Raw genomic sequence first — 19,580 nt, 5'->3', positions numbered from 1 at the left:
ACTCATTAGAGCATGTTATATCCAAGTGAATACATGATGATACATAGATTCCCTTCAAATATACTCCCTTGCAACTTCCAACCCCATTTTCAACTTTCTCTTAAAATTTGGATGGAAATTAAGATACAGAGATAGCAACTGTTCATTTCTGCTGAAATTTACTGCAAAATATAATTAGTGCTCTAATTAAAGTCAGAAGTGAATGATCATGCATCACTTTGTATGTAACATTACAATGATTTCATGATAACACAGAGCTGCAGCCAACAGAAGAGCTCTCACCTTGCTGTCAGTTATGCTTTTGTCAAGCAGCTGAGCAAATGAGGAACAGTTACATCTAAATAAAGGCATATATGTACAACCAAACACACACCGTCACACATAAGGGCAGACTTGGTTACAATTACTCATTCTCATTGTGTCTTACTCTTGACAAAGAAAAGCTAAATTCAACCTGACTACTCTTCACAAAAGGTCAGGTTGGCAATTTATTGAAGAGACCACTGAGGCAGATTGTTGATGGAGCATGTTAGCACTGGGAAATGGAAGCCACAGCATTTCAAGTAAGACATCCAGAGAATGTGCCTCCACCCATCACAACCTTATCAGCAGATCTCACGGCTCCGTGAAGCAGCATCCTCCGACTTTCAGATCTCAAGTATCAGAATCTGATTCAAACAAAACCCACAAACTTGAATGCAATCCATAAAAGACTGCTGCACTCTGGTAGAGGTACCACACTGAGTAGACATCCTGCTGTACCAGTGTTTACATGACAATCACCCAAGAGAAACAGGCACAGAGAAAGGTTAAGGGAGTTCACATCTATCTTGGTATTGATGCTACCTGTGGGACTCTGGATAGCTGTTGCTCAGAGTTTAAAGAGACTAGGGTACAATTCACCTCAAGAAAGTAATGGAGAAGACATCCTACTCCAAATGTAGATTCAGCCGGTGAACTAGGAAGCACATCATCAAACGGCACAATTATTATTTGACATAGGAGTGCTAGGGACCCAGCATCTGCCTAGGACTAGGGCACAGTTTAGCCTTCTTGAGCCCACTTTAGCCCAGTATAGCCCAGCCCAGCCTCCTTTAGCCCCATGAAGCCCAGGTTGGCCCAATTTAGATTAGTGCAGCTCAGTTTGGCCAACTCCAGCACAATTAAGCCCAGCCAACAACAGTTTAGCCCAGGCCAGCCCATTTTAGCCTAGTTCAGACCTGTCCAGCCCACTTTACCCCAGTCCAGCACAACTAAGCCCAGACAAGAACGGTTCAGCCCACTTTAGCCCAGCTGAGCTCAGTCCAGCCCAGCACAGCTCAGTTTAGCACAGATTAACCCAGCTCAGACCACTCCAGCCCAGCTCAGTCCAGCCCAGTTTAGCCCACTTAAGGCCAGTCCATTTAGCCCAGTCCAGAGAAGTTTAGCCCAGTTCAGCTCATTTTAGACTTGTCCTGCCAGGCTCAGATAAGTCCAGCCCACTTCAGCCCAATGGAGCCAAGGCCAGCCCAGTTTAGCCTAGCCCAGCCCACTTTAGTCCACTCCAGCCCACTTTAATCCAGTACAGCTCAGTTTAGCCCCATGTTGCCCACCCAGTTTACCTTAGCCCAGCCCAGCTCACAACAGTCCAAACGGTTTTACCCGTGTCCAGCCCAGTTTACACCAGCCCAGCCCAGACCACTTTAGCCCACTGCACACCACTACAGCCCACCTGATCTCAGTTCAGACACTTTACTGCACTTCAGCCCAGCCCACTTTAGCCCTGTCAACAGCATTGGAGCTCATCACAGCCCATTTAGCCCAGCTTAGCCCAGCACAGCCAACTATAGCACAGTCCATTCCAGTTTAGTCCAGCCCAGCCCACATTAGACCAATTCAGCCCACTTTAGCCCTGTCCACACCAGCTCAGTTCTGCACAGTTCAGCATAGTTCAGACCAAGTCAGACCTGTCCACACCAATTTAGCACAGTTCATAGACTCATAGAATAGTTAGGGTTGGAAAGGACCTCAAGGTCATCTAGTTCCAATCCCCTGCCATGGGCAGGGACACCTCACACTAAACCATATCACCCAAGGCTTCACCCAACCTGGTCTTGAGCACTGTCAGGGATGGAGCATTCACAACTTCCCTGGGCAACCCATTCCAGTACCTCACCACCGTTACAGTAAAGAATTTCTTCATTCAGCAGGCTTTAGCCCAATTCAGACCAGTCCAGCACAGTTCAGCCCTTTTCAGCCCACTTTATCCTACTTCAGAGCAGTTTAGCACAGCCCAACACAGTTTAGCCCAGTTCAGCCTAGTTTAGCCCAATTCATGTCTCTCTAGACTACTTTAGCACAGTTAAGCCCAATTTAGACCACTCCAGACCAATTTAGCCCAACGTAGCAACACTTGAGGCCAGCTCAGTCCAGCCCAGTTTAGCCCTGTCCAGCCTATCCCAGACCCAATTTAACCCAGTTCAGCCCATTTTACAGCCCAGCCCACTCCAGCTCAGCCCAGACAAATTTAGAACAATTAGGCCACGTTTAGCACAGTTCTGACCAATTTAGGACACTTGACTTCTGGAAGCTGTAACCTCATACAGAAGAGCCAACCACACCAGCATGAGACTATACTTTAAATGTAAACCTAATCCTGCTTTCAGACTTGATTATGCAGACAGAAATCTCAAGACATCACACTGCAATCAAAATTATTAATGGGAAATTATGTAATTTTTTTAACCAGAAAATGTCCGTTACTGACGCTGTCTGTCCCACTGTAGCAGCAAATGTTGAAGCCAAGATAGGTTCATATTTATGAGAAACCTAACAGAACAAACAGCACAGGAAACAGTGTTTCCTCCCTAACTGTCTAAAAGCAGTCATACCATTAGCACTTCCATTTTGACAGTTTTTACTACCGTTATCTTATAGACAGGCATAAAAACCTAAAACGTCTCTTAAGCTGAGCCCCTGATAACATCACCAAAAAGTATCATTCCTTAGCCATGGATCAATTTCGTTTATTTTTGAACAAGACAAAGAAGAATATTTTAAAATTGTCCTTGGCAGCTAATGACAGCAGGATCTGCTTGGCATCCTGGTTCTGAACACAGCAGGAGCTCTGAAACAGGCAAAAAGAATGAGACCACTGTAATTTTGTTTCATCTTTTTTTTTCTGCAATTAAGTGAATGAAATCCCAAGCTGTCTATTACTTCCATGTATTTTTCTTCAAGGAAGGATAAGTTCTTCATAAATAAGAATGAGAGAAGAATGGTGTGCTCATGTGCTCAGCTGTTGATACTGAAGACAGCCATCTCAGTGTGGGACCCCCTGAGGCACAGCACTGCCAATACATGAAGTTGTTAAATCAAAACCTAGCATTTAACTGGACTTCAATTAAAAAAACCAACCCACCAAAAATCAAAGAACACATGGTAACACATATCCACCCTCACACCTGCCCCAGAGAACAGCAAAAGAAACACAGGCAGATTTTCAGTCAGCTCCAGATATTAGTGAGCCAAAGGCTCACCCTCAACAGCCACAACTGAAAGACGAGGAAAAAGATTATCTTCTTGCCCCTAAATATTCCCATTTAGTACCATTTCCCTACTGTAGCATTACATGAATAATATCTAGTTCCACTGATTCAAGCCTCCAAGACAATAAAGAGGGAGGTAGGAGGGGGAAAGTGAGAGGGAAAAAAAAAGTGGTGGGGAAGAGGAAACACATGAGAGGAAATTCAGATTTCTTTTTATTTCTTTGGTTGTAATTCCTGTAACTCTTACACTTTAAACTATTAATAGCCACACATAAAGAACTTCTTGTTTTTAAAAGTCCCACCCTTCTAACTGCCAGCAGTGAGTTGATAATTGTCCCTTTGCACCACAGCTGGTTTTGGGGAGCAAAATGGTAAGGTCCACTTTGCTGCTGTTCCTTGACAGCAATCCTCCTCTTATTGTCACTCTTAAAGCACATCTGCTTTCAGCTCTGCACTGGTAACACAACCAAAGCTTATCGGATGCAATGCAAACTATGCAAGATGTATTCAAGAGGTGCTGCTGGAATGTTTTTACACCCAGTTACCTCAGCTGGAGCCATGGGTGAGCTGCCACATGAAGACCAACCTCTTGTTGCTGCAGCATACAATGTTTATACCTCAGTTTTTCAAGCTCCAATTAGAACAAATTTGCTGACTCCCATCTTTATCACACTAACATTTCCCCAAAATAAAGAAACTCATGTTTTCAAATCTGAATTCCTGCCAGATCCTTTAGGCTCAGGAGGTGGGCTCTTCTAAGAGATACACCGGGAAACAGCGGTAAGAAGCAGAAACCCAAAAAAGTCAGGGCACCATGACCAAGTATAGCCGCCCTTATATCTTTGTTCTAGCACATCTCAGTGTCCATCGTCATGGCATTTAAATGCCAAGTATCTCTGCTTAAAAACCGCAGACTCATGCATGCCACCCTATTCCAAGGAATCAGATGTTAGCCCTGGCAGCTACCCATTTACTTAAGTCTATTTAAAAACTATATATAAATCCACTGATACATTCATCACACATCAAAACACTGTTCTGGGAATTGCTTGTGCAGAAATTCTTTACAGAAACAGACATAGCAGAGAGGTTCTTCTCTCAAGAACAGTCACTACCTATTATTTGCATTATATTTTATGTAATGAACAGTCACTCAAATAGCAGTTACCTATACAAAATCATTTGTTTAATGTAAAACTTTACACTAAAGCTAGGAGAGAGGAATATTACCAAACCCAAAGCCTTTACATTGACAGTATGGGGCTGAGAGGCAGGGCTAGACAGAACACAGGATAGCTGGTGAAGAGAAGGACTGTTTGGTGAAAAGAAGGAACAGACAGACTATCAATTTGAACAATTAGCAAGGAGGATTCCTGGAAGAAGTGGGTTTTAAGATGGTGTGGATGGCAAGCAAAGATAGGGTGCCTGACAAACAGCTGACACACTGTTCTCTGCATACAGAGAGGCATTAAGAGAGGCTTGAAGACAAGTGGGAGGAAGACAAAGAATAACAAAGACTGAGGACTGGAAGGGGCGAGGTCAGCAAAGCAGGGAGTCTGTAGATAAGAGAATGAAGAAATGAGAGCAAGATAATGTTTAAAGTACAACATATAGGCCATGCCTTGTCAATTTGAAGGGTTCTCTTTGCAAGAACTTCAAAAAGCAAGAGATGAACCTCATCAAGGCATGTCAGTTATTGTGCCCTGCTGCACTACAGTTCATACTGCTTATTGCAATGCAAGTAACTTGTAACTTCCACTTGGAATTGATCTGCTAATGGTTACCCCCTTACCCTTTCTGAAGAAATAATACATAGAAGGCAAAAGGTATGCCAACATCCATGGCAAACTGGAACCATCATTCCTCCATGGAAAAAAATCATCCCATCTTCTTCCTTTTCCAAAATGAAGAAACTGAAACCACTTTTATTTGGTGTGTTTCATGAGCTCCAATTCTCTTCCAGACTCTGCAGAAGCACGTGAATGCTTGGGTATGTATTTGAAATATAAAAAGAAGGAGCAGGAGGTTTCTCAAAGACACCTGAAGAAAAGTTATTATCTACCTAGACTGTAACTTTCTGTGTACAGTAAGGAATTCTAATATTGCAGTTAAACCACAAGGTATTATTTGAGCAGGAGGAAGATAAGCTAAATTTCTGCTCAAGTACCTCCTGAATTTCTGTTTGATAAGTTCTCCTAACCAACCTCCAAAAGAGTTCTCATTGATTCTTGGGAAGCTATGAGGGTAAATTCATGCGGCACTGAAGAGACTAGTATCATTCAATTCCACTTAATGTTCTATGACTTACCTTCCAACAGTGTTTGCGATTTTAGCAGTTAAATGAAATAGGGTCAGCAGAACAGAAGCATCTTGCAATCACACAGCTCAAAGAGAAAAACAACTGTTACTCAAGTAAAAGGCAACCGATGCTTAAAGTGAGATGTGAGCTTTGGAGCAGGCAGGTGCTTCTCAGGAACTTGCTTTCAAATGAGAGCTGCATATGGTATTTCACTTCTGCACTGTTACTCTAATTGCTCTTTAGCCACTGCTGGAAGCCCACCTGCTATGCATGAATGGAAGGAAGAAAGGGTGCCTATATACTGACAGTGAAGACATGATAGCCCAGCATGTAGTTTAACATGCATTGCAAATATGTGAATACAAAAGCCACAGCCCACATAATATTCTGGAATAAATATCAAAGTCTGCTCCTTACTGCTTGTAATACTTACTCATTACTCTACCTCTCTGCAAGCAGAATCAGAGGTGTGACCCAGGACTTGTTTTCCCAGGTCCTTCCTGCCAATGCACAATTGTTCTGTACTATGCATGCTCCTGTATTTTGTTCAGCATAGCTTGAAAGTTCAAAGTCATGAAACAGTCCCAACCTAAGGACAGCCATGTGTTGGCCCCTGAACCACTTTCAAGACTGAAGATTACTTTTGAGGCTCTTCTAACTAACAGAAACGGGTGAAAAAAAAAACCAAAGCCAGGAAAAAGGCTGTACACATCTGTCTTCAAAAAGAGACAGATATTGTTACAAATACCACAAGTTAATTTATGGCCTGTGAAATGCAACAGAGAAATTCCTAACAAAAGACATCAAGCCTGGCATGTGCCATGGTACTTGCACAGCAATGGAGAAATCTCTTTCAATGGACAGACTCCAAAGACTATTTATTAGCTAAACCAGAACAGTCCAACCAACAGCCCCCAGGCCAACTTCAGACCATCACTTTCACTCTAAGAGACTCAACAAGCTTTGTCTACTTTCTCTTGTGGCTACCCACAACATGGAAAGGAGTGCTGTGTTTGCTTCCAAAGAGGAAAGAACAGGGATATGCAGGACTGGCATACTTCTCTCCCTCAAACTGCACATACATTTTATGCAGTATTGGAGCATAAGCAACCTTTTCCTTTCTCTGTTCTGCTGCTTTTGGTTTGGACTCTGAACCAGGGCTGTCAGAGCTTGCACAGGGCTGAAAGAACAAGGCAGCAGGGAGAGAGAATAAGGAGGAAGAAGCAACAAGTGTCTCACAGTAGAAGGAAGGAGTGGGAAAAGTAGTTCCAGGGTTAGAAGCCACTGAGGCTCTGTTATGTACCATAGCAGTCCTCTCCCTGCCTCTCATGTCCCTTCTCCCAGAATACTTGTTCTGTCATGCACTTTAGGGGTTATTAACATCTGCAAACCAGAGCATCCCAATGTGCTCATTCCCCTACCTCCCAGCTGCAGCAGCACCAAAGCACACACAGAGTGCACAGTGAGGAGCTTGCATGGGCCAGGATGAAGACACTTGCTCTTGCTTAAACACTCCACAAAGGAGTAGAAGGTACCAAATTCCTTCCCCACCCCACTCTCTAGCAAGTACTTGCGCACAAGTATCAAAAGCAGTGTAAACGCTCTACAAACACAATACCAAACAATGTCAATATAGATGCCAGTGATGGAATAAGTCCAGTACCCCCATGGACACTAATGCCACAGAACAGACATGCATTATGCCAGTACCAAAGCCGGGAAGAAGTAAGGGAGGTTGCATTTAAAATGGAGACAGCAGCTTTTCCAGAGTTTCAAATCATGAACACAGTGGAGAGGATCTGTCTAAAAATTCAACATACACTAGACATGAGAGAAGAGAGAGGGGCTGGACCGAGACAGACTAGCAGCTGATGTGCAGCAGTGGGGGGAACCAGGGCAATAAACAGAGAGGTGCAAGAAAGGTAGGGCTTGTGCCCAGCATCACAGGCCCACACCAATCCCAGCTAGGCTGTACTTCAGAGCTTGCAAGTGATAAACTCGGTATTGGTCTTGTATTTCATTAATTCTAGTCACAGAGCAAACACAGAAAATGGACTGTGAAAGAGAAATGAAAGAGGAATACTGCTATCAAGAAATACAGAGAAATGGATAAAGTTGGCACCAGAAAACTTCCGGTAACCACCTGCAGCTCTTCACAGATTCCTCTAACTCATGCAAAATACAGAACTCTGGTTTGAGTTTTAATGGATCATTTTTTGTAAGTCTGAAGAATGTGAGAGGAGAGGGTGGGGTGTGAAATCCCAAAAGGTTTGCAAATCCCTCAAAATGTCCTACAGCCTGGCAACACCCCCCCCAAAAAAAAACCAAAACAAAACAACAACACACAAACCCACAGGAGAAGTTTCTCATCCATTAGAAGTGTATTTTCTTCAAACCATGCCAACCTCTCCCTTCGAAAAAGGAAAAAAGAAACCCCAACCCAAAGCCAAACCCTAAACCAATCTAGAACAAAGATCTCTGAGGAACCTACATCAAAACACAGACACATTTAACCAGTAGTTAAAGCATTCCAGACACACTGTGGATAAAAGATGTTTCAAGGTCTTGTTCTGCAAAGCCACTGTGCTCCCCACATGGGGAGCCTCTACCTTAGTCCTAGAAAAGGAAAGGCATGTGCTATGAGACACCTGAGAGTCCAGAATTTCATTCTTGACTATAAATTAGAAGTACATTCCTCAAAAATCAGCTGACATCCATCAGTCTGTTCACTGCTGCAAAAGTAGGTACCTCCAGCAGAAAACAGACATGGGCAAATAACGCCTTTACACAATGACAGCTTCAAGATTAAAATCCACTATGGTTAACCAAACCCAAAGGTAATAAAGACTTTTACATTTTTCCTGTGCTAAACATATCCAGTCATTCCAGTTTTAGACAGAACATTTCTGTACTACTTCTCTTGGTAAATGGTAACACTAAGAAAAGCAAACAGTTTTTTTACCCTCTGTCACATCCAACTCTATTGCATTCATTAAATTTCATTATATCTACATAATTTAATTTAAGTCAATATGTCAAAGTAACCTAGAATTGTGTTTAAGGCAACCAACATTGCTCTCAAAGCTAAAAAGCCCGTTTTGGACTCAATGACAGAGTTTTCTTGCACTTTTACCACACAACAGAACCGGAAAACTACACTCAGAATTAAGAAAACCACTATAGCATTAACAGCTTACTAAATTTCTATACAATGCATACGACACCAACTGCACAACAGAAACAGAGGGGAAAAAAAATCCAGCAGTAAGCTAATAGTTAATACGTAATTTAAAATGTAATACAGTCTACGTTCTTCAATTTTTGAGGTTTTTTTAGGTTTGGGTTTTTTATTTAAGTCTAAAGAGATAAAACCTTGTTTCATTCAGGCAGCAGAAGACTCCTGTTGGAGTGAGGCACCTATTTCACTATACTCACCTGGAATCCTAATGCTCCTGTCCTGCACAGTATGAGCCTGCACATATCGCAAAGGTATCCCGATTTCCCCATCTGATGTATTTTTATACAGGCTTAAAGCACATCTACATTATGTCATCTCAAAACATTACATTGTGTTCCAAAACATGTAGTATTTGGGTTGCAGCTGAAAAGTAACATTACAGTGCTAGAGCAAAGAGGCTAGATGTTAACTCCCTGAGTACAAGCTGGGGAGGAGAGGCTGGGCAGCACTATCTCCCTAGTGCTCCAAGGGAACTCTCTCCATGTATTTGTACAAAACTTAAGATCAAATAAAGCCACGCTGACCTCTTGCCTGTGTGTATTATGGGAGGGAAAAATGGTACCAGAGATTATAAGTAATCCACTAAAAATATATTTAAGCAATGTGTTTAGGTTGTAAGTATGTATCATTGACATGGAGAGGTAAAAATAACAGACTGCTGCATTGTGAACCCACCCTTCAAAACAAAGGCGAGGCGGAGGTGAGAATAATAATAAGAAAAAGCCTCCTGAGTTTCTCCTGTACAAGAGAACTGCCCTGGAAGGCTTCATTGACACATACCACCATTTAGCACTACTGTAGGCTGATGCCCTCTTACTACAGTGGTACTTAGAGCCTGGTTCTGTTCTGCCTAGAAAGAAACAACATGAGCAGAAGCCGGTTACACTAAGCAAGCACACAAAGGGCAGGCAGCTCTCGGCTTTCCTACATTTTACTAGAGAGGGAAAAATTGCCCATATCAGTAAGGACAACAGTAGGGCAGACTACAAAACAGTCTTAACAGCCAGGGAAATTGTTCAGCCATATGGGGCAGGACAGCACATGATGGGAACAAACTGGAACAATCATTCTAAGGCTTTTACTATAGATGTATTGCATGATCTCAGGCAGTTAGCTTCTGGTGTTTTGTTCTTCTTACCAACAAAACCAGGGATAAAGTTTGCATTTCCCAATATAAAATACACAGTTGCTATAAGACGGACCGCAAATAAAATCTAGTTGCAGAAAATTATTGTTGAGTTCTGTGAAATGCAGGAAATCCTAAGCTGGAACCATTACACATTCTGCAAGTAAGTCTTTGTTGTTTGTGTAATAATCACATCTGTGTCACTATTTCATAGGCTTTTGACCTTGTGCTAGAAAAGTTCCAAACATGTTTTGACTTCTGGAAGTGACATATGCACTGCAGAACTGCCTGTTACAAACCACAATATCAAACCTTCTCTCTGTGCAACTGCCCTCCTACAAAGCCAACAGTAGGCTTAATTTTTCATATTCCCTGTCTCTTTTCTATTGCTGTTCATTCTCTCCCTCCCCAGACCCTTCATTTAACCTTGTAAGAGAGGGAAAAAAGTTAAAATACTCTCAGTTTATAGAAGCTGCATTGAGTTACTCAAGCTGACTCACTTCCCGTGAATTTAAAACAACATGTTAGTCAAGTGACAGATGAAGAAAACTGTAAAGACTCTGCATTTAAATCCAAGTGTCTCAATGTCCCTGCCTACTAAATGACTGCCTGGGCTTGCATATTAGGAGTTATTTGCACGAGTTATTCACCAACCTGACAAATCTTTTTGCAGCTCTCTTCACTTCTTTCCTTTATTTTACTGTCTTCTTCAGCCTCTCTTTACCCACAAAGTCTTTTCTCTTTTCCCCTATTTTCTCCAACACTTTCAGGTTCTTTCTAAACCATTTTCTTCCCTTCTCTGTCTCCACCCTCTCTGAGGCTCTCTTCCCTTATCAACTTTTCCGTATTTCAGCACCAATTTGATACCCAGTGCCAGTCTCAGATGAAGTTCCCAGAATTGCTCAGAAGACTTTGGCCCTTTTGTCTGCCTGCAGAGGAGGGAGCCCAGCAGCTGGAGAATGTGAAAGCAGTGCATTCTTGCCCATGTCCTTTGCTTCGTTTGCCCTTATATCTGGGCTCCAGCAGCCAGCTGGAAAGGATCAGATCTTTGTCAGGGCCACACCACTGCAAGTGTCCCTGGGATACCCCAACTGAAGAACAGCTAAAAAAATACTCATCAGATACTTCAAAACAAAAACTGTGTGTGTCTTGCCTTTGAACAGGTAAGGGATGTTGCACAGCATATTAATTGAAGAGGAATTTTGGAATACAGATTCACTAACAAGGTTCACAGGTAAAATACAAACACAAACAAGTTATTCAATACTTCAATATTGTACTGCATTCATTCACAGAAGGTTGCTAACATCAGAAATTGCCTGACAAGTTGTTAACCCTGAGCAGACCATAACTTATCTCAAATGGAAAGGCTCACAAAAGCAGAACTACCAGCTCCAAACTGTAGATAATATTCCCTTATGCCTGTGCCATGAATAAACGCGCTCTCTCTCCTCAAGCGCCAAAATGGGATGAGGCTTTCACTTTATGCACGTGCTTTTAAGATTACTTCACCAGGCGATCACCTCAGCCTTAACCAAAGAAAACACAAAAGTGAGAAAGAGCCAACACACTAAGAAGTCTGCAGGGAAACAGACAAAAAGTGAAGACTGTGCTGTGAAGACTATGAATATACACTTATGTACAACCACAGAGAGCCTATTTTGTACAGACCACCATGGCATATTCTCTGTCATATAAATGCCTTGTTTTGGTTCACCCTAGACAAACAGTATACAACAGAATGTTGTCAGAAAAAGGACCCTTTCACAGTCCAGTTTCTGTCTTTGGAATAGCTCAGTTAACAGTGTAACTTCTCAATAGATGAAGTTTTCAGTGTTATTTCATTCACTGGCCTGATTCTCAACATGGAAGACCAATTCAAGCATGGCCACATAATGAGAAAAGGCTGTACAGTATGATACAACAATATAAGAACAGTCAAAGCTCTGTTATTATTATTCAGGGCACCAAGGCAGTGAGTGCTCTCTATGAGGCTGTGAACAATATACATTACTTTCCTTGAGAGACTACAACATGCTGCTGGAGTCACAAAAAACCTCCAACAGTTCATTACCTACCCAAACTAGAAACATCAGCTACAACATCAAGATTTTATTATTTGTGAAGAAAATACCACATAAAAAACACACTGAAAACAAATGGAAACTGTTGTTTCAGGGAGGAATTACAGTGGCTCCAGGTAATATAACAAGGAAAGAAACACATTTTGTGGGGGAAAAAAAAGCCATGTAATCCAGCTTTCCACTCAAAAGAGACAGCCAGTACAAGGACATTGGACACAACTCTCTGTGCTTGGCTGCAATGAGATGGAAAGAAAACTCTGGCAAAAAAAAAAGACATGTGGAGCAACAGCCCAATTCCAAACTACTATTAACTTGTTTAAGTACGGAAAATAGATGAGGATCGAGACCCCCCACAGTTCTTTTATAAAAACAATGTCACAATACTTTATGTAAAGGATGAGTACTTCAGCAAACAGTACTTAGCCAAATTAATTGAGACCTACAAATAATAGCATCACATGAAGCATAGAACTAAGCAGCTAGTGAGCCCATTTCTAAGACCAGACTGCCCCATCCCTATTTTAAAAACTCCCAGTGAAGCTACAGACACAAACAAAGCAACATATGAATTTCCCTTTCTTGTGCACAGTGTTCATAAAGCAACTTTCAAAAAAGGCTTTTCTATTACAATAGACAAAGAATTTTGCACCAAAGTTTCAAAATGCAATATATTATCTACCTTCTAGATGAAGCTAATCTATTCCACTGACTAGGTTGGTGAATTGCCTTTTCTACATAAAGGCTTAATAAGGCACTTATGGGAACAACCTGAAGTACTGCCACGCACTATTAACTGATAGCACCACTCTCTCCACTTGCTGAAGAGTTGAGTAATTAATGTAGAATGCGCTATTTATGCCAAAATACTGCAGCTAGACTCCCTGCCAACAAGATACATGTGTATATTCCACCCTCAACCTCTGTTTCCACTTTCTGTCTTTCAGGGCACTATAGAAATTCTTCTGTTAAACAATACAACACCAAATGATAAATATCCTTACTTCCGCCACCTTCTTTCCCCCATTACACTGACACTTTTTCTTTCTACAAACAGATTTCTGTTCTGAATACTAGCAGCTGTATTTCCCATATTAAATGAATAAACATGAGCAACGGAAAGGTAAAGCATACTAAAGAAAAAGCAACATATCTGAAGATGGTGAAGACCTAAAAGACACAAAATTCCGCTTTACTGCAACACAGCTATGTTGCATAGGCATTTGACCCCTAGGCTTTTACCGAATTGCTACAACACTAACAACTCTCACTGCAGGTGCTGTTACAAATACTAAGAGAGGCCCAGCTGCAGTTCAATACAGGACATACACAAAGCAGTACAAGAAGGCTTCATTCTTTACACCTTAAACTTAATTCTTCACACTTGCCACCTTTGCACTTAATGCACTAATACACTTTTTATCTTTGCACTTCCCTACTCTGCAGCAGCCAGGTATTTGCAGACTCGTGACAGCAGCTCTGATGACTTTTAGGACACTCCAACACAAGTCAGGTTTAGTATAATTGCAATATAAGGTGCTGATAAGGAGCAAGACTCTATGAGAACCGATGCACATCACTGAATACACTGTGAATATACCAGATTTTTCTCTTCTGTAAGAAAATTCAATTCTGGTACAACAAAGTCAGAGCAAATTCAGACAGAAATTTAATGTCCTGCAGGGCTCTTCTATAATAGTGCCCAAACAGCTTTACCACAGTGGTGTGCCATGCCAGCATCCCCCCCATGTGCAAGACATACAGGCCAGGGGAGCTTCACTGGAAAACATACCTCAACAGACCTGCTGGCCCTGGCACTCAGCATTATGGATCCAGAGGCAACAATCACTGCCCAACACACAACATCTCAGCGCCACTGGCAGCCCCAAATCGGCTACAGACAACCAGCAACACTGGTTACAGCTGCCAAGGGATCTTCTGCCTGTTAGCCAAGATGCAATGGTTAAATCTGCTTGCTCCTACTTGATGTAGCTAGAAAAATAACAGCTTTTTACTGCAGCATGAGTCCTCAGCATAAGGCATCTTATAAAATATGCCTTTCACAGGCAACTCTACTGGCAGCCCCAAAAAGTATAGTAACTTCATTAAGTTTCCCAAAGCCATATGTATTCAACACAGCAAGCAATCCAGACTTCAGAACCATTGTGCCTGCTGGTGAATAAAATGTAACATCTGGAAGTCCCTAAGTGCTCCCACTGAGCAATGTAACTGAAACCAGAATTTGGCCTGGTGTCTTCAGATCTTAGCTTCAGTGTCTTTTAAAGACCATCTTTGCAGATCAAACTACATTTCCTCACATATCGAATCAAAAGCCCTGATGAAATCCAGTATGAGTACATGTTCCATTGGACAACAGGAAGTCAGACTCACAGAAGCAGTAGATAATTTTTGGTGCCCCACAACTGAAGTCTTTATGTTTTAAAGGTAGAATGAATAAAATATAACTCAAATGCATGAGCAGTTAAGGAAACACTATATTCTTAAGTCAGCAGTATCACATCTGTTCACAACACCTTAAAAACCCCACAATTCTCAAGGGAACCAGACCATCACATTCAGATTTGTTTCATCAATCTCATTCTCTGGGGTTTTGCATTCTTGCAGCAGAGACACAGCAGAATAAAATATACTTCTAATAGAGCTTCATTTATAACATGTTAAGATGCAATGAGACAATACAATAGTTTAGCTGGTATCCGGACTTAAATGCACTCTTAGAGGACAACTATTCCACACAGCATTTGGGCAGAGCCCAAACCAACAGTCAATTCCTAGAATGTTCCAACCAAACCTTTATCAGTGTAGTGTATCCTGTTTGACAACGGGGCAAATTCTGCTCTCTACGCACCCAGAGGGCAGGACCATGCACATCTGCAGCGGCACAGTTGTAGAAATACTTGAGGACTTGACACAGGGTGATAGCACATACAACCTCTGAGGGAGGTCAGGGGAAACAAATAAGTTTGTACCAAACTTTCACATGTCAGAAACCTGGAAATATTTGATTAAGACCTTCAAATCTGACTGCAAAATCACTGCAAAGGACTCGCATTTGGTGCACAGACAGTTCAGAAGCATGAACTGACTGCTGCCTCCAAGCAGGACAGCTGTTTTAGCACTGCTCTCCATTTCAAGTGGGCAAGGTCCCTCTGAAGACGGAAATGGGCCACTGACTCCATGGGAATGTAGCTGCAGAATTATTTCCCTTTTTGTGCAGACAGAGTGAGTACGTTGCATTGAGCCACTGGCATGGGGTAAGTTTTGATGGGTGATGACATTTCACTTAAAACTTTCCCTCTTTCAGCTTTTTAGTCTAGTTCATGAGCTGTGCTGCCTGAAAATCTAGAAAAGGAAAATATTTATCTGACTTGCATGATTCACAGAAATGATATGCTTAATCATCTAAGGAGAAGTCATTTATCTCTCATAACACATAGCTTTAAATTCAAAGTGAGCTTAATATGAAAACGGCTAATAAATGACTCATAAATGGCTAGTGATTCAAAAAGCCTAGTGGACATTTCTCTGTGAACCCTAACAGTTTGCCATCTGCACCTATCATCTAAAGTCTTACATACAGCCACATAAAGGGAAGAGAAAATACTGATAAAATAATGTGGTAACAGCTTACAGCCCTTTTATGCTATTCCACTGATGGACAGATGTGGGGATTGAAGCCTCATGCAATGCATTTTTGAAGCGAATGCTGCCAGGAAAACCAGGGTCTGTGTTCCTACGGCACATCAGGTCTCCTTCCATGGGTTTTCCAGTGGAAATCACCAAGAGCACAAGTTCAACTCGGTAGTTAGGGCTATACACGAGCATTTAGCCTATGAAGTACCTAAAAATCACGTGGCTGACAGCTACTCGGGGACCTGGAGAGCTCGGGTCCCGTTCCCCCGAGCACACCAGGCTCGTTCTACCACTGATAACGCACTCTCGTGTTTCACTCCATCTGCCCGTGCAAAACTCATTCAAAAGAGAATCGGCGAAACGCGGGAAAGCAAGCAAGCCAGAAGGCTCCCGAGGAGAGGAACCTCAGCAGCCGTCGGTAGCACTGACACGGGGAGGCGCGGGCAGGAGGCGCGGCGGCACCGGCAGCGAGCGACCAGGCGCCCGAGCGGGGGGACCCATTGCGGCGCCCTCCGCTCCTGTCCCCGCGGGGCCGCCCTTCGCACCGCGCCGCGCCCCTCCCAGCTCCCCAGCGCGCTTCGCACCTGGGCCAGTGCCCGCTCCCGATTCCCCGCTGCTGCCGCCCCGCCCGCCGCACTCACCCGCTGCTGGAGCCGCCCGCTGGCGGCCGCGGCCGCCGCGCTGTGCCGCAGCTCCGCCGCCTGCCCCGGCCGCAGCAGGCTCCGCGTGAAGCGCCGCGTCCGCTCGCCGGCCATGGGCACCGGCAGCCCTGCGCTCCGGCCGCCGCTCCCCGCCCGGGCCGAGGCGCCGTCAGGAAGCGGAACTGGGGGTTTCCCTCCCGCTCCCCCCGCGAAGGAGGGGTGTGCGGGGCGGGGGCCGCCCGCCGCCGGCAAACGGGCAGCCCCTCCCCGGGGGAGCGTCGCGCCCTCGCCACCTTCGCTGGCCATGTGCGGCGCGGCCGTGCTTCGGCCCCGGGAGGGCCCCGCGGGCACGTCCCGCTCCAGCCCCTCCTGCTCCGAGGCGGCTGCGCGCCGAGGGGTGGCCCCCGGAGGAGAATGGGGGCCGGGGTGCTGGAAGGAGCCCGAGCCTGGCCCCCCTCTGCGTGTGTGCAGTCGTCAAAGGATGCTCTGCCAGGAAGGCGGCTGGGCTGGGCTCGAGAGGAACAGCGATTGTTGGTGTTAACCACTCGCCAGGGTGGACACATCAGTTCACCAGCCTAACCCAGAGCCCAGGCAGCAGGTTTCATGTGAAATCAACTCTCTGGTCAGCCCCACCATCCTCAAAGCTGGTGGGAAGCATTTGCCAAGTAGCAAGGGCTGCTGCGGCCCCTGTACTGAGTGAGGCTGGATGTCATCCAGTCCTTCTGCCAGTTGGCTTGGCATCCCTGTTCCTACACTATGGAAAACTCTGACGATACACAATTGAGTTTAGCCACTTAAGCCCACACAAGTCACACAACAGTCACAGTTCTCCCCCCTAGCAAAATGATCGTGTCAGTCTGTTAGTGGGAATATGGCTTTATGCCTTAACGCCAAACTGCAATGGGGAGAATACAGTATTGCTGAAAGCTGTGTCTGAACTTCTTTGTGCGTGAATATTTACATTCTCCTCTGTTGCAAAATTTTCATCGTTTACTGGTAGGTGTGGGAAAGGAGGCAACTGTGAGTGATCACGCATTTGAGTGCATGGCAATCCCTGTAAAAGGCTTAAAATAAGACCCTAGGAACTTCAGGTGTAATCCCTGATGATGCAATGGTGCTGTGCAAGTATGAGGGCAACACTTCAAGCTACAAAGGTGCTGAGGCTCAAAAGCCAACAGAGTCAGCTAACATTTAATTTGACTGTTGTATTAGGGAATTAAATGTTGCAAGAACTCCTGGCTTGCATCTGGACTGGGGAGCATGCTGTCTGCTTCAAGGCAGTTGGCTGTTAAGTCACTGTAGGCATCAGTGTACTATGAATTCACTTCAACGTCTGCATAGCTCCCAGTTCTCTCCAAGATGACTAAAGATACCAAAGGCAGCAATGATAGCTCGGCATCACAGCCCAGAGTTTGAATATTCCTCCGCAAGGGAAACATTTCCCAGTAAGGTGAATTATCTGAAGTGTGCTAAGTGCTCCAGAACTGGTTTAAGACAATTATAAATATTAGTCTAGATCTAACATTCATCAAGTGTTATCCTGTAATATCTTGGAGATGACACTTGTTTGGAGCTAAACACAATAAAAAAGTACTACTGGATTAAAAATGTTTTCTTGCTCTTAAGAAATTTGACACAAATTAGAAAGGAGAGTAAATAGCCTCAGTGACTCTAAGGAAACATTCTGCTGCAACACATATGTAATTTATGATAAATCTCACCGCAATTTGTTGCAGACAGCAAAGTACACACACATTGCAGCATCTGTGAGAAAAAAATATGCAAATCAATGGTTTCCTCCATCCAGTATGTGCATGTACATTCTGGAAAATTACTTTAAGAGAATAACCACCATAATCCTGGTCAGGAACCTGCAGCCATCCCTGGCTTTGGGCATGGTACTGCTGCTTCTACTCAGTGTGATCAGTCCTGTGTTCAGGCAACAGCAACCTGTGTTCCACATTTCTTCTCACTTCACAGCTACACACCGGCAACCTAGGGACTGGGCGAATACACAGATACTTGTCAGTGAGCAGCTGGCTGCTTAAATCCATTAGTGGACATCAAGAAATAAAAGAACCAGCTGTTTCTGCAGCACAAACATTTTCAAGCCTGCAGGAAAGCAAGAACTATCCACAAATACCAAAACAATGAGCAAAAAAAAAAGATGGCTGGATTAAATATAGCACATTTTTTATTATCACCCCTTTAATAAGCATTAAGCAATAGTCTGGGCAGGGAGCTTTGTCAATAAGGAGCTGAATCTGCTGCCTCTGAAATTGTCATGCATAGCGCAAAGCACAAGTGTCCAGGATTTTGCAATTCATATCGTTGTTCACCAAATAATTATGGTACAGTATAATGCAAAATTAATTCTTTCAGTTTGTCTTAGAGTTACTCAAGAGTGTGAGTTCTAACATTTTACCTAAGTTTTCTTTGCCCCTGAAAACCTCACTAATTTAATTAGAGAAAAAGTTGTGTTTTCCTATATTTCTGAGAGAGATAATACAAATTTCAACACAAACATTTTCCTTCACTGATGTAATGCCTTCCCCCTGCCTCTTCTGTCACTGTTCACAACCTTAGTTGTGTACCGTTATCAGCAGACACTACCTGCAAAGTGAAACTGCTGTGGTTTGTTATTATCAGAGGTTCACAAAAGCATAATGTAGCTTCACTGTCTCTTGGGCTTTGAACTTCTTCCTGTGTGCAATGAAATTAATTCTCCGGCCCACATGGCCTTCCACGGCTTCTAGCACAGCTTAAAAGTTGTCACTAACTGCTGACGCAGCCCCTTGCAAAACATGGAACTCAGCCACCTCTGTCACCATCGATAGCACAAGAACATTCACTCTTTTAACATGCTTTTAAATGCAAGTGCCTTTTAAATTGGTCCAATAATTCAGAAACTCGTAAGACCCCACTGTTCACTTCCTAACTAGCTCTCACTCCATCTCAGTTATTACAAATTACAGCATTGCACAATCTTTAATGATTCCACTATCTGCAGAGCA

The 19,580-nt window shown here is 43.5% G+C and overlaps 1 protein-coding gene across 1 annotated transcript in view; it reads right to left on the bottom strand.

Moving 5' to 3' along the window:
• Positions 1–16,680, bottom strand: part of DOCK10 (dedicator of cytokinesis 10) — a 159,637-nt gene extending 142,957 nt beyond the window's left edge. The window contains exon 1 of the mRNA XM_034063895.1: positions 16,567–16,680. Within this exon, the coding sequence (XP_033919786.1) occupies positions 16,567–16,680 (114 nt within the window). The remainder of the gene's footprint in view (positions 1–16,566) is intronic.
• Between the last annotated feature and the right edge of the window lie 2,900 nt (positions 16,681–19,580).

The sequence above is a fragment of the Melopsittacus undulatus genome, chromosome 6, assembly GCF_012275295.1.
Source record: "Melopsittacus undulatus isolate bMelUnd1 chromosome 6, bMelUnd1.mat.Z, whole genome shotgun sequence".
NCBI classification, from domain to species: Eukaryota; Metazoa; Chordata; class Aves; order Psittaciformes; family Psittaculidae; genus Melopsittacus; species Melopsittacus undulatus.
This window is presented reverse-complemented; position numbering and strand designations above follow the sequence as displayed.